This window comes from Balaenoptera ricei, chromosome 2 (assembly GCF_028023285.1).
Source record: "Balaenoptera ricei isolate mBalRic1 chromosome 2, mBalRic1.hap2, whole genome shotgun sequence".
In the NCBI taxonomy this organism is placed as follows: Eukaryota; Metazoa; Chordata; class Mammalia; order Artiodactyla; family Balaenopteridae; genus Balaenoptera; species Balaenoptera ricei.
The window spans coordinates 110,852,795-110,866,624 of record NC_082640.1 but is presented as its reverse complement, the minus strand read 5'-3'; the positions used below and the strand labels follow the sequence as shown (position 1 = coordinate 110,866,624).

Genomic DNA, 13,830 nt, shown 5'->3' with positions numbered 1-13,830 from the left:
TTGAGACAAACTTTGCAGCTGCTGCAGGTGTAAAATGTGTGAAAATAAAGTCTTGAATTAATGTAACAGTTTTCCATTAGGGCTAGAGAAAGAAATCTTCCTTATACCGATAGCAAGGGAGAATGATACATGTAGGAACTGGGGGCAAAGGTTATTAGAGTTGGCACGTATTATACTTGATTGAGATCATGATATTCCTCTTAACACTCCCTGCAAAAGAACTGTGGTATCTGTTTTTTACAAATTATATTTAAAACTTGAAAAAATTTTCAAGTTATAGTGAGTAATCGCCATTTCGGTTAATTCTGGTTCTAGATCCCTGAATAGATCAAAGCCTGACCTGCTTCCCATGACTGCTTTGCTCCTTGTCTGCCTCCCACCTCTGGATTAACATAATACCTTCAAATTCTTCCAGGACTGAAGGCACCAGATACCATCCTATTTCCTTTAGCTAGTAAAAGAGGAGAAATTTCACAAAAAATCCATTTGATTGTTTTTTCTCCTACGCTGGTAAGCTCGTATACGTCGTATGCGCAAGTCATCAGTTATTCCACGGTTTATTTGATCATCCATTCAACAGATATTTACTGAGCATCTAGTATATCCAGGCACTGCACTCGGTCGAGTTAGGTTTAGTTAAATAAATTTTTAAAAAGACATGGTCCTTCTCTGGAGTGGGGAGGAAGGTGGTCAGGCATTAAACAAACACAAATATGTAAGTGCTAAGTGAGGTAAGTTCCAGGAAGGAAACGCTAAGACAGTAATGTGCTATAGCTATTTCCATTTCAAATGATTCCCGCTGATTACTTAACCTGATCTAGACACTTGCTGGTTTCCTGCCCTTTCTCCCCTCCTCATCTTTCCCCTCCTCCTTGAATGGTGAAAGCGGATCCAGAGATGCTTACCATTCTGCTGAAGGAGTGCCGCAGGAGAATCGCGTGGCCATACAGCAGGGTCCTGTGGCCACCCCCTTGTGCAGCCTGTGGGGAAGGAGGGCGAGAAGTGTCAGCACCAGCCAGGCACGGCCTCTCTGACGGCAAAGCAGCACAAGAAGTCTTGGAAGACAGACTACAAAGAAAAGACCCATCGCGAAGCTCCCAAGGAATTCATTCTAGAAGCGAGTGGCCAGCCTACAGGCGGGGGGGAGACTGGTGACCACGGCCATGCAACACCCCTGGGAGAGCGTGGGTGGGGCCTCTTCTTGAAAACGGCCCCTGCCCAGGATCAGCGGAAACCCAGAGCCGTTCTACCAGAGAAGCACGTAAATTAGATAGGTACTGCTTACCTTCCTTTGAAACTTCTCAGAAGCGTTCAGAGTGAGAGAGAGAAACAAATGTGATGTAACTACAGCCTAGCGACAAAAAGGCAGCTTGGGGGCAGGCATATGGTCACAGTCTGTGCCTTGTGGTCTTTTCTCTTCAAGGCACTTTTGCCTCCTGCCCACTCACTTAAATGGGTCCTATTTACCCACACTGCACCACCGAGAGACGGCTCTGAAATCCAGGGCTTTAAAAGGGCAACCAGTGATGCGAGAATAGATCCTCTCGTTAAGGGTCCATCTAGGTGCCTTTTCTGTGCCCCACCAGGCAGCTCCACTCTGGCTGTTCACGCAGTGGCAGCCCAAGCAGCGGGAGAGGCCCAAGAGGAAGAGACAGCCCAACATAAAGCCACCGGTGTCTGCTTCTTACTTTTCCCCTTATCTGATGGGCACTCCATGATCTGAACTGAATAGCACACGATAGGAGACAAGGCTATTATGTATCCAGGTATAGGTGAAAAGGAAACATGGAAAACTGAAATCTACAGAAAATTCTAGAATGTTTTGGCATCAACATTTTCAACCTTTTACCCAAATCTCTCCCTGTCATGTTAACCTGCCCTCAGGGACAAGTCACATTTTTTTGATCACACACCCCTTTTAGGAAGAAATATTTGCGCATAGACCACCATCCCCAAATATGGACAAAAAGAGAGTTCAAAGCCTGAGATTAAAATGAATCATAAACAGAAATTCTAACATTTTCCTTCCATATGCCAAGGGCACCTCCTATGCATCATGTATTAGAGCTACATAGCAGCAAGCCCAAGGGCTGGTTCGAGGGTCTGCTCCCCTCCTGTGTCCACCTCTCATCAGGGCCACGGGTGATGAAGGGGAAAGCTGGTGGTGGAGAGAAGGCAGAGGTCTAGATGGTAAGGCCTGAAGTAATTCTATTTCAACTCTATTTGGATTAACAGAATCACCCTGTCAAAGAGATGATTTTTCATGTCATACAAGGAGCCTAAAGAAAAGGAAAAAGATAAATGTGGTATCATGTTAAAAAAAAAAAGCCAGTAACTATATATAAATGTGGCTGTGCTTTTTTTCCCACAGCTATAGAGATATTTAAATGCTCTCTAGACCTTAATACTATGGAAGGATTAAATGTTCTTCACAATATTTCTGAATTTCTTGAAACCATCTGAACTAACTTTAGTTGCTGTATTTACGAATGTGTCAACCGTGTACATTAAAATCAGTCACACTAAAGAATTTTCATTATCTTGTCAGGCTCACTGACAGTTGTAATATTACAAGTTAATTAATAGCTCACGATGGCTTATGTTGTGGGTTTATGCTCCCAGACTAGTCCTGTGCCTCAAACTGAACTACTCACTAAACTATACTTCCCATTGTTAACCATGGGTCACATCTTCCTCCAATTCTTCTTTGTTCCTGTCAACTCTGTGAGTAATCATAGGTAAAGAGTCAGGAGTTGCTGACCCCCAAAGTGGCACTAAGGAGCCTGTGTTATCCTTCTCTGGCAATGCTTGAAACATCTCCTGGCCCTCATGTCCTCAATTATGATGCCAACAGAAAAGCAGAGTGACTTAACTACCCCACTGGGATTGAAGGGAACGACACATGCCAACTCCTCCCTCCACTAAGATCTCAGATGCTTGTGCACATCAGCTTGTTAATACACAGGCTGCTGGACCCCACTCCACAGTGTCTGCTTTACTAGGCTCGGGGTGGAACCTGAGAACTTGCATTTCTAGTAAGTTCCAGGGAAAATGACATTGATTATGCTGCTGGTCCGGAAACCACATTTTGAGGACCACTGCGCTTTAAGGAATGATCAAGCTTCCGTGTCAGAAAGGTAAAGGAGCTTTTTCTGCAGAAGCTTTGATAATCGTCATCCTGGTGAGAGCTATCATTGGCACACACCATGCCTCAGGTGCTTTACATCCATCATAGTTCATCCTCCTAACTTTTCAAGGTAGGAATCATTTCATCCACTTGGAACGTGAGGAATTTGCATCTCAGAGAGGAAAGGATCTTGCCACAAGTCACACAGCTGGATGTGGTGGTGATGGTGGTGGGAACTGAACTCAGAGTTAATTCCAAAAGCTGACTCATTTCACTGTACTTTTTACAATATATTCATTTGCCTACTGTGTACAAAACCAGGGTACACAGCACCAGGAAGAACAGGATAGAAAGATACTTCCTCAGCTCCTTAATGAAGGTGAATTGATACAGTTGGAATTAAATGAGCTCTAACCACATGGCAGGCACAGAAGGACACTAAGTGCTGTACGGGAATCATCTCATTCTATCTCTTAATTAGTGCTGCGAAGTAACCATGGAATTACCTCCATTTTACGGAAGCACCAACTGAGGCTGCAAGAAGTAAAGTAACTTGCTCAAAGTCATACAGGTTCCAAGGGCAAAGCTGGGATTTAACAAAGACGAGGGATTTAACCGTATCCTCTATTGTCTCCCTCTCTGTATTCTGGCAGGAGACAAGGCTTGTGTATAAAAAACCATGTTACAAATAGAAATGACATCCCTGTTCAAAGAGGTGAAGACAAACAGCATTGGAATAGACCAGGAGGGTAAGGAGGGTGTTAAGGAATTGCTTTATCAAAAAGATAGACAGTAACATTCTAGTAGGACTGTTGATGTGTAAGGATAATTAAAAAAAAAAAAAAGAGGAACCCATATAGGCAAAGCGCTGGAGGTGGGAGTATGAAGTACACGTGGGGACTGGTGGACAATTCACTGGTTAGCGTTGGGTTTGATGAAAGGGAACAGCTGGAAATGAGTTAGGACGCAGGTACAGGCCTGTCAGATTATGGAGGGCCACATCTGACCGTTCCACAGCTAATAGGACACTGGTAGAGGTTTTTTTTTTTTTTAATCATGTAAATGTTTTGTTTTTCTTTTTCTTTCTTTTGTTTTACATCTTTACTGGAGTATAATTGCTTTACAATGTTGTGTTAGTTTCTGCTGTATAAAAAAGTGAATCAGCTATACATATACATATATCCCCATATCCCCTCCCTCCCCACCCTCCCTTATCCCACCCCTCTAGGTGGTCACAAAGCACCGAGCTGATCTCCCTGTGCTATGTGGAGAATGTCACAATCAAAACTGTCCCTTAGGAAGGTAACACTGACTGCAAAATGGTAAAAGAATTTAAGGCATCAAACCCTAAGGACAGAAAAGATCATTCTCTCATTCAGTTTCCAGGACAACCTAAGGAGAGGATGTAGACCAAAAATCTCGGAGTCACCCTTTACTCCAGCCTCCCTCTCACACTCCACAGTCCATCCAAAGCACCTTCGGTACCACCTTCAAAATGTATTCTCTATCCAACTACTCAGTGTCCCACTGCTACCAGTCTGGTTCAACCTATTGCCCTGTCTCACCCTGACTATAACACCTCCGAACTGTGCCCCTGCTGCACTCGCCCCGTTTATAGTCTGAGCTAACACAGCAGTCACAGCCATCTGTTTAAGACTGCCAATCACCTCACATTAATTTTCTTGCTCAAAATCCTCCCAATGGTTTCCTTTCACACTTAGAAATACGACGTCCTCACCATGGCTTCTAAGGCCCTGCATTAGGAATTGGCAAATTTTCCCTATAAAAGACCAGACAGTAAATAACTGGGGCTTTGCAGGACACATATGTCATGTAGTCTTCTTTTTTAAACAACTTTTTCAAAAATTAAAAGCCATTTTTACCTAGAGGGCTGTACATAAACAAGCATAGGCTGGATTTGGCCTGCTGTTGCGATCCCTGCCCTACTCGATCTGGGTCCCTCCACCTATCTGACCTCATCACCTGCCAGCAGGAGGGTCTCCACCATTCCCTCTGCGCCAGCCCCACGGCCCTGCCTCTATTCTTCAGACAAGCAAGCTCCTACTGCAGGGCCTTTGCACATGCTTCCCTCTGCCTGGAATGCTCTTCCTTCAATATTCTCATTTCCATCCTTATTCATCTCTGTGTTCAGATATCTTATTAGAGAAGTCTTCTCTGATCATCTCTTCTAAAAGAACAATCCCCCTTACTTGATCACATTTTTTCTGCTTTATTATTTCTCATGGCATTTATTAGCTGATATATTGTTTTTGACATGTATCTCCCCTCCCTCCCTCCCCCTAGGACATAAGCTCCATGAGTCTTTGGTGTGTTCTCTGCCATATCAACATCACTTTTATCAGTGCCTGGCAAACAGGAGGCACTCGTTTTCATATTTCATCTTCATATTTCCTGAACAAATGAATAATAATTGGATGAGACAGTCCTTTTGTCTGCCTTATACAAATGGAAAAAGAGAAGCTTTCCTATGGTCAGCTTGTAAGCAGCGAGCTTGGATTTCAACTTGGGTCTAACGACAAATTCTACCAACTCTTTTCACTATTTGATGCTAATTCTAGATAACATTCCAGGAGATGATATGCTACACAGAAGACTTCACGGGTCTGTTCCCAAGCGGGATCCAGACCTCAAGACTGTGAGACTTTATTGGGATGGCAGTTCTGCCTCTGCTGGGAGTGACCTTCGCTATCATCATTGGCAGAATGAGAATATATGGTACCACCTCGTGGGATGGGAGTGCAGCAGAGGGTGAAGCCAGCAAAAGCACCCTGATGCCATGTCCTGAGGAAAAATGTTCCACTAGATCATTAATTCAATCATCTCATCTGTAATTTCAAAAATGATTCTGTCACTGACATTTCTTTAGGAGGTTCCCAGAGGACACTGTCACCCAGTAAGATAATCCCGATATGGCAACAAAGGAGAGGGGAACTCTGCTTCTCTCCAGCCATACATAAATGTTTCAAGACTGTCAGATCTCTAAGCCACCTTCTTTTATAATCTGGAACCCCAGATTCCACTTTGGGGGTCCCAGGATCTGGAAAGACTCCTTGTGGATCTAACATAAGCTGCGAAAGCTTGGGGGGCTAGCTTCCTGGAGGGCTTGCAGGGCACGACATCACTTCCTGGGTGTGGATGTGTGTATTTTCATTTTCTTTTCCTCCCCCACTCCCCTCCCTTCCACTCTTTCAGGCTATCAAAGAAAGAAAGGAGTCTTGCTAGAAGGTCACAGAGCAATGTTGCCTCCAACACGCTGGAGACCCTTTACATCGCCCAGGAGGTTTCCTTTGACACAACCGACAACTAAATAACAATGATGCCATACAAGTAAAAAAACAGTAACATCTAATAGGAGAAGCAAAAGCAAGTAACCTAGTATTTTCAGTTAGAAAACATAATGAAAGTTTCTATTCATAATTGCTACAAGATATTAAAAATTTTAGGAATTTACCTAAATGTTGAGCTAAACCTTCAAAATGAAACTACAAACTTTTGCTCTATAAAACAAAATTTGATTTGGTGAAATGGAAATGTGTACTTTGTTACAGAATGAAAATACTAGTACTTGTTAATGCTTATTCTCCTAAATTTAACTTACAGATTTAATGTACTTTTAATGAAAATTCCAGTAGGGTATTTAGGAATTCAACAAAATCACTATGAAGTTAATCTGCAAACATAAAACATTAAGAAATTTATTCTGAAAAGGAACCAAGTTTTAGAAAATGTTACGAAGCAAAATTCATTCATTCATTCTGGTAATGGTTCAAAAGAAGAACGTAGCACAATACGGACAGTCCATAAACAGATCTGAAATGCAGCACATGATAAAGCAGATTTTTAGTACAATGCAGGGAAGGCAGGATTATTAAGCAAATGTCTCTTTGATACGTGGAGAGCAAAACAGAAAAGTATTCCATAAGATCCACAGGAAATATAAAAGATAGATTATGGATGCGTAACAGAGTTAAATAATTTATTTTAAAATTAAACTCTAAGACGACTAGCATGTAATAAATAGTCCACGTTCTTTTACAGAGCTAATACTTATCTATGCTCTGAAGCAACAGATAAATTCAAAGGAAATAAAAAGACAGGATTTTACCAAGATTACTAAACTTCAGAACAATGGAAACATCGACATTTAATAGACTACAGAAATTCTTTGTATCACTTTGACAAAAGGATTAACATCTCATTGAAATGTAAGAAAAAATCATCAAATAAAGAAATGGGCAAAGGATATGAATAAATGATTCATATCAGGAATAAAATTAAAACATATGGCAGAGATTTTATCTCTTCTAGTAATGAAAGGAATGACAAAGCAACTTCGATGTATCATTTTTCATCAACTAAATTTTCAAAAATGGGGAAAAAGCCTTAATGCCATCAGAGTTGCAATTTAGCTGGTGCTACCCTGTAAGGTGGCACTGAATACAACTCTTTTGAAAAGCAAGATGGTAGTATATAAAAAGAGCCATAAAGAAGTCAATAACCTTTGCTGTAGTAATCCTACTTCTGGGAGTAATTCAAAAAAAGCAAAACGGTTTGCACACTGTTGTGAAAAGAGCATCATAATGGGGCAAACAAAAAACCCGGAAAGGACTTGACTATCCAAAAGAAAAATACTGTCTAGTAAAACATGGGGCTTCTTCAGGATGTTCTACCCTGCAACCATTAAAGGAGACAATTTACAGAGGCTACTGGAAACATAGAAAATGGTTATGATAGACCACTGTGAAAAAGGCAGAATGCCAAATGCCTTCTACTATTATATATATATATATATATATATATATATATATATATATATATATATATATATATATATGTGCAAGAATGATAAGGAAACGTATAAAAATGAAATAGCCATTTGGGTGGTTGCAGAACGACTGGACTTTCCTTTTCCAAATTGTTCTTTAGCACTACTACCACGTGATCATTTCAGTAAAACGTCCATGTGCATGGGACGCAACACCGTGCTGCATGTGTTTAAAACAATGGAGGGCTACAAAAGTGTTCTGTCTCTTCGTTAAAACTTCAGTTGCTCGAGGTGTGATTTATTTGCCAGAATCCTCTGTAAATGGCTTCACCTGTCTGAAAGGTGGCTGGCAAGGCATATCTAGCACACTTGCAGTTAGGCACTGACTCCAGAGTCTAGCCCTACCCTGGTGTTGGATAGAAAGCCCAGAGAGGCAGTCTTTATCCAAGACACCTCTGTCCTCCCCTGAGTTCCCTCAGGCCTACCCCAGACTCTATAGGGAAAATCTCTTGCCCAGGGAGTCACTCTCACTTGGATCTCAAACATCTTGGCTCTTCTGACAGCCCTTAGTGGATCCTTCACCTTGGATCCCACCCTTGTCCCTAGAGACATGGTTTCTACACTACTCCATGCTTTCCAAGGCTGCCCCCACCAGCCATCAGATTCCAGGTCTACCTTCCCCAACTGCTACAAGCCCTCACACCCTTCTGGCCAAACTCCCAAGACCCCACTCAAGCACCCCACTGTTCTAGGAGGGGTTGACAGATAGATCTGCATAATCAGTGGGACAGATGGGACTCCCCAGCTCAAATGGCACCAAAGGAACTGTTGGGGCACTTTCCAAACAGGTCTTGGATTGGAAATTCCTGGGAACAGAGACAATTTTCCCTCTTTAATGACAGTTAAAGTAGTATACTGGAATTTACAAAGTCCAGGGGTGGGAAGGCACATGTACAGATTAGTATGACTAGCGATTTGGAGTCAGATCAGGGAATATGACAATAGCAATTCCATAAGCACTTTCTAGCCATCCTAACTCCCTCACTATGTGTGAAATCCTGAAAAACCCAATACAGGACACTAAACTCTTTTCTTCACCACCTTTTCTGGATCAGATACCCTACTCTTCAGCTAGGTAATTGCCAAGTCCAGCTTTTGGTTCCCCACTTTGGGATATAATGACACTATAAGAAGTCTAAGGTATCATTCTTACAATTTGACACCTTGATTTTTCACTTATAAAAGGATGATTAATATGGATCTAAAACTCTTAGTCAAAGATTTCTGAGCCATTGGCTATACAGAAAGCAACAGAATCAGGATGGAGTCCCCTAATGAGGTTTCCCCTACAGGAAACACTTCAAGTGAGTCTGGGCCAACTCGACCACAACAGTGCAGGCCCTTAAGGTAAACACACGCGAAAGGAGGTCACATGCTTGGCATCCTTCATGGGCCTCTTGGGATACTGTTAAAAACTGAAATCATGCAATAGAATTTTAATGAAGTTCAGAAAAGAGGAGGAAGTGCAGCGTCTGACAGCCCACTTCCCCACGTTCAGTAATCACGAGAGTCTCCCCAGTTGCCCTACTGACAAGACAGACCCACGATTCACAAGCTGCAGGCACAGTACAACCCCAAAGAGAAAAGGCTAAAGCTGGTCCGCAGAGGGCCTATGGCAGAACTTGACCTCCCAGCAAGGTCAGCAGGGTGACCGTGACTCCAAGGAGCCCGACCTCCCATGACCTCAGTACTGCTCGCTCACCATCACTGCATATCCCAGGGCCCACGAACAGAATGCTCAAAAAGCTGTGCACAAAGGCAGGCTAGTCTCTTTTCTTTCTTTCACTTCTTAAATAGAGAAAACACAGGCAAAACCCAAACAATCCATCGGCCGACCATCTAGCACTGAATGCCAAATTTACCATTTCCATAACTTATCATTCATTGAATTCAGCCAACCCAACCTCCTGGAAGCACCTAGAATTCTTCTTCCTGGGTGAGAAGATTTTGGCAATCTCATTTTTGTTCAACTCATTAATTTCATAGCTACATGGAAGTAGTTCAGGACAAAAGGATGAAAGGCCAGATCCTTATGTGAGAAAATGTAAGCTCTGGGTCATGAGCCTTATCTGTAACAAGAACCTGCACAGCAAGGAGGAATTTTCTTCCAGGAAAGTGCCTACACGGCTTCTCTTTTGCACAGATGTGGCCGAAGGGGTGAGGAAAATCAGAGAGATGGCTCGGATGACTTAGGGATCGCAGAGGAACTGTTGTTATGCCCCCAAGTTCATTATTTCCTGTGAGCACTTCAAGTCATGAGAAGGAAGAGCCTGCAGATGGTGCAGATTTGAGCCCTGAATGCACGACTAAAGGCAACTGTGGAATCTCCTGCCTTTCAAGTCTTTAAAAATAAAGGTCTCGGCTCTTTGAGAATGGTGGACACATGCAACCATGTTCCCATCCCAACCCACGATGTTTGGGGAACAAATTCAATGACTTTTGGAGGTTCCCACTAGGGCTGGGATTTTACAAATGCTGATTCTGAAACAGGAGGATAAGCATTCTCCATTGAGGGGAAAAATGGTGGCCACTGGGACGCTTCCAAATTGAGCACGGGGTCATTCTAGATGCACCTGTGCTTCTCTTTGCAGGTAGACACCACAGGGAAACCAGACAGCCAGGATGGCAGCTCGAACATATTTCCTATTATGGTATCTTTCAAAGGAGCAAATTGACAGGAGATATTTCTCAGGGTACTAAAGACATTCAGACTGATGACGAGTATACTTTGAAAGAGGTGAAGCAATTATTTTCTTCTCTGAATTAATTTTCCCCCTTTCTCCTATAGCTGACTAACAGATTTCTAAGAATCTGACATTGCCAAGTTCATTCTCTAAATAAAAGGACCCTGTCAGCCAGATTTGTTTTCCAGGCACTGCTGTAGTTTTTATTTGAACCGTACATCCTCATCATTCATCAGCCCTCTGATGGAATGGTGGACCAGCGGCCACATAGGGTCAAGACTAAGAACTCTGCTCAACCATTTCCTTTCATCCAAGGCATCGTATAACAAATATTTCCTACAAAGAGTTTAACATCTAAAAGGTCAGATTACCTGGACATGAAAAATCAAATACTGTCTTTAATCTACTACGTCTCTAGGAAAAAAAAAAAAATCACCATTCATCCTGGGAATTAACAAAATAGGTGTAAGTTTTTATCATAAAACTACTATTGAGTCCTACTGTGTGCAAACACCTCTACTCATGTGGGCTATGAGGAAGAAAATGAACTCAAATATATTTTGTTGTTTGATCCTCCTCTCTCTCTCCTGTACTCTTTAACAAATTGTTTTTCTCTCCTGGACGTCCTTTATCAACACAACTTCTGTTTCCTTCATCCCTCTAACCCCCTTGCACTGTTCCCAATTATGATCTTGCTGGATAGAGATAAATTCATCCTGTTTTCTCTACATCCACAAAATAAGCCTAGGGTCAAGTTTACATTTCCAAGCAAAACAAACAAACAAAAGCCTGACCTTTCCTTGAAGTATATGAAGTGGCTTTAGGTGGAGAAGCTGATTCTCAAAGAGTTCTGTGTATGTGTGGGCCTGTGGATGGATAGAACAGGTGCTCTTAATACTTCCTATGTGTCCGTGGACCATACACTGCTCGGAGGGCAGTGGAAATGGTTCTCCTGAACCTCTCATGGGTTGATTATACATAAGTGCTCCTCAATCCCAGCTATCCCTCAGAATCATTGGTAGAGCTTTCAAAATGAAAACAAATCGAGGGAAAAAAAACTACAGCCCCAAAGGCAGGGCCATTTGCCTAAGACTCTTATTTGGTAGGTCTCTGGTGGGTCCTGGGATCCTAGGTAATTCTAACGAACAGCCTAGCTTGAGAGCCACCACCCTTCTGGGACTTCCCCAGCCACACTGGACCCTTCATCTAAGTTACTGGTATGATGCTTACTGTCAGCAAGTATTGGATTGGCCAAAAAGTTCGTTCAGGCTTTTCCGTAAGATGGTACAAAGAACCCGAACGAACTTTTTGGCCAGCCCGATACTTCCCCTTTCTCAGAAGCATCATTCTGGACCAGTGGCTGATTTTCCTTTTAGCATTTCTCCAGAATCCTACCAAAGCAAAGAATAAACATGGTTGTTCCCCCTTGCCCTTGATAGCTCTAGGACTAGTGTTCAACTATAGCTCTCTGTCTCTTAGCTCTACTGCCATGTATGTGACAGGTGGAAAGACACAAATTTCTACTGTAAAACCTGTGTGGTGAGGGCTCTAGACAATTCAAACTTGGTAGAAAAAGAGTTCCAGGCCCACCACAATGACCTCTAGATCTCTACACCCATCTTCTTGGTGTCCAAGACCAGCTAGACCCTTCCTGTGCTGTGTCACCCGCAATCTGGCCTTCCCTCTCCCACCAGTCTGGACTTCATAAGGCCTGGGAAGAGATGAAGTTGAGGGCAAAAAGCAGAACAGATTAGGGGGGAGGGACTTTTACTTTTCTTCTCTCACTACTTGGTCACCCCCTCCCCAATCAGTCATTTCCAGTCTTCTGTTCTCACTCTGGTTGCTGTGTCCCCAGCCCTTAAGAGTGCCCTTCTGCATTCTCACTTATAACATTCTACTTTTTTCCCTGCGTCTGTAAGGTGTCTTAGAGTTGTTCTGAATCATCTAATACTTGGCCAGTGCTATTCACATGGCTGCTTTCAAAAGCCTAGCTTAAATCTAAGTGTTCTTGCTACCAACTAGTTCTTCTGTCAAAGAGAAAAACTTTGGGGTTTTTTTTGAAAAAAAAAGTCTCCTCTGCTGATCTGTGAATGGAAGCCAGGACCTGGATAGAGGAAGCACTATCTGATCTATTTTCTCGCCATTGTGCAGGGAGTAAATTCATCACACTGACATTGAGAGGATAACCAACTGGGACTGACAGTAAAACCAACTAGAGCTGCAAGAAACCACAGCAAATCTTTGTGGGCAAGGGAAGAAAGGCACATTAAAATGGCCCCTGCTATCTATGAGAGGAGGAGGAGGAGAGTGGCTGGCTCAGAAACACCAAGTATGGGTTACAATTTGAAAAAAATTATGCCAAAATAAGCAAAACGAAATCTCAGTTGTGCTGATGTTTGCCTCCTTCAATGGTTGGAGAAAAATCAATCAATCATTTCCCAGTGGGGTTGTGATGTGATGGTTAATATAATACAATGTGATGATTTGGTACAGAAAAGAACACTGCAAACAATGAATTAGCTGAAAAAGAAATAAAGAAAATGATCCCATTTACAATAACATCAAAAAAAATAAAATCCTTAGGAATAAATTTAGCCAAGGAGGTAAAAGATTTTTACACTGAAAAATACAAGACATTGATGAAAGTGAAAAAGACACAAATAAACGGAAAGATGTCCTGTGTTGATGGATTAGAAGAATTAATATTGTTAAAATGTCCATACTACCCGAAGCCATCCACAGATTCAATACAATCCCAATCAAGATTCCAATGGCATTTTTCATAGACATGGACAAAACAATATTGAAATTTGTATGGAACCAAGCTGTATTACAAAGATACAATAATCATACCTTTATGGTACTGGCATAAAAAACAGACACATAGACCAATGGAACAGAATTAAGAGCCCAGAAGTAAACTCATGCATATATCATCAACTAATACTTGACAAGGGAGCCAAGAATAACTCAGTGGAGAAAGGACAGTCTTCTCAATAACTGGTTCTGGGAAAACTGGATATTCACATGTAAAAGAATGATCTTACACCACTCGAAAATTAACTCAAAATGGATTAAAAACTTGAATGCATGACCTGAAACCATAAAACTCCTGGTAGGAAATGTAGAGGAAAAAACTCCTTGACATAGGTCTTGGCAATGATTTTTTGGAT

At 42.1% G+C, this 13,830-nt stretch overlaps 1 protein-coding gene across 4 annotated transcripts in view; it reads right to left on the bottom strand.

The window, feature by feature from the left end:
• RYR3 (ryanodine receptor 3) overlaps positions 1-13,830 on the bottom strand; it is a 553,341-nt gene that overhangs the window by 310,507 nt on the left and 229,004 nt on the right. For all 4 annotated transcript variants that reach the window (XM_059913701.1, XM_059913702.1, XM_059913703.1 and 1 more), the window contains exon 4: positions 906-980. In XM_059913701.1, coding sequence (XP_059769684.1) covers positions 906-980 — 75 coding nt within the window. The remainder of the gene's footprint in view (positions 1-905; positions 981-13,830) is intronic.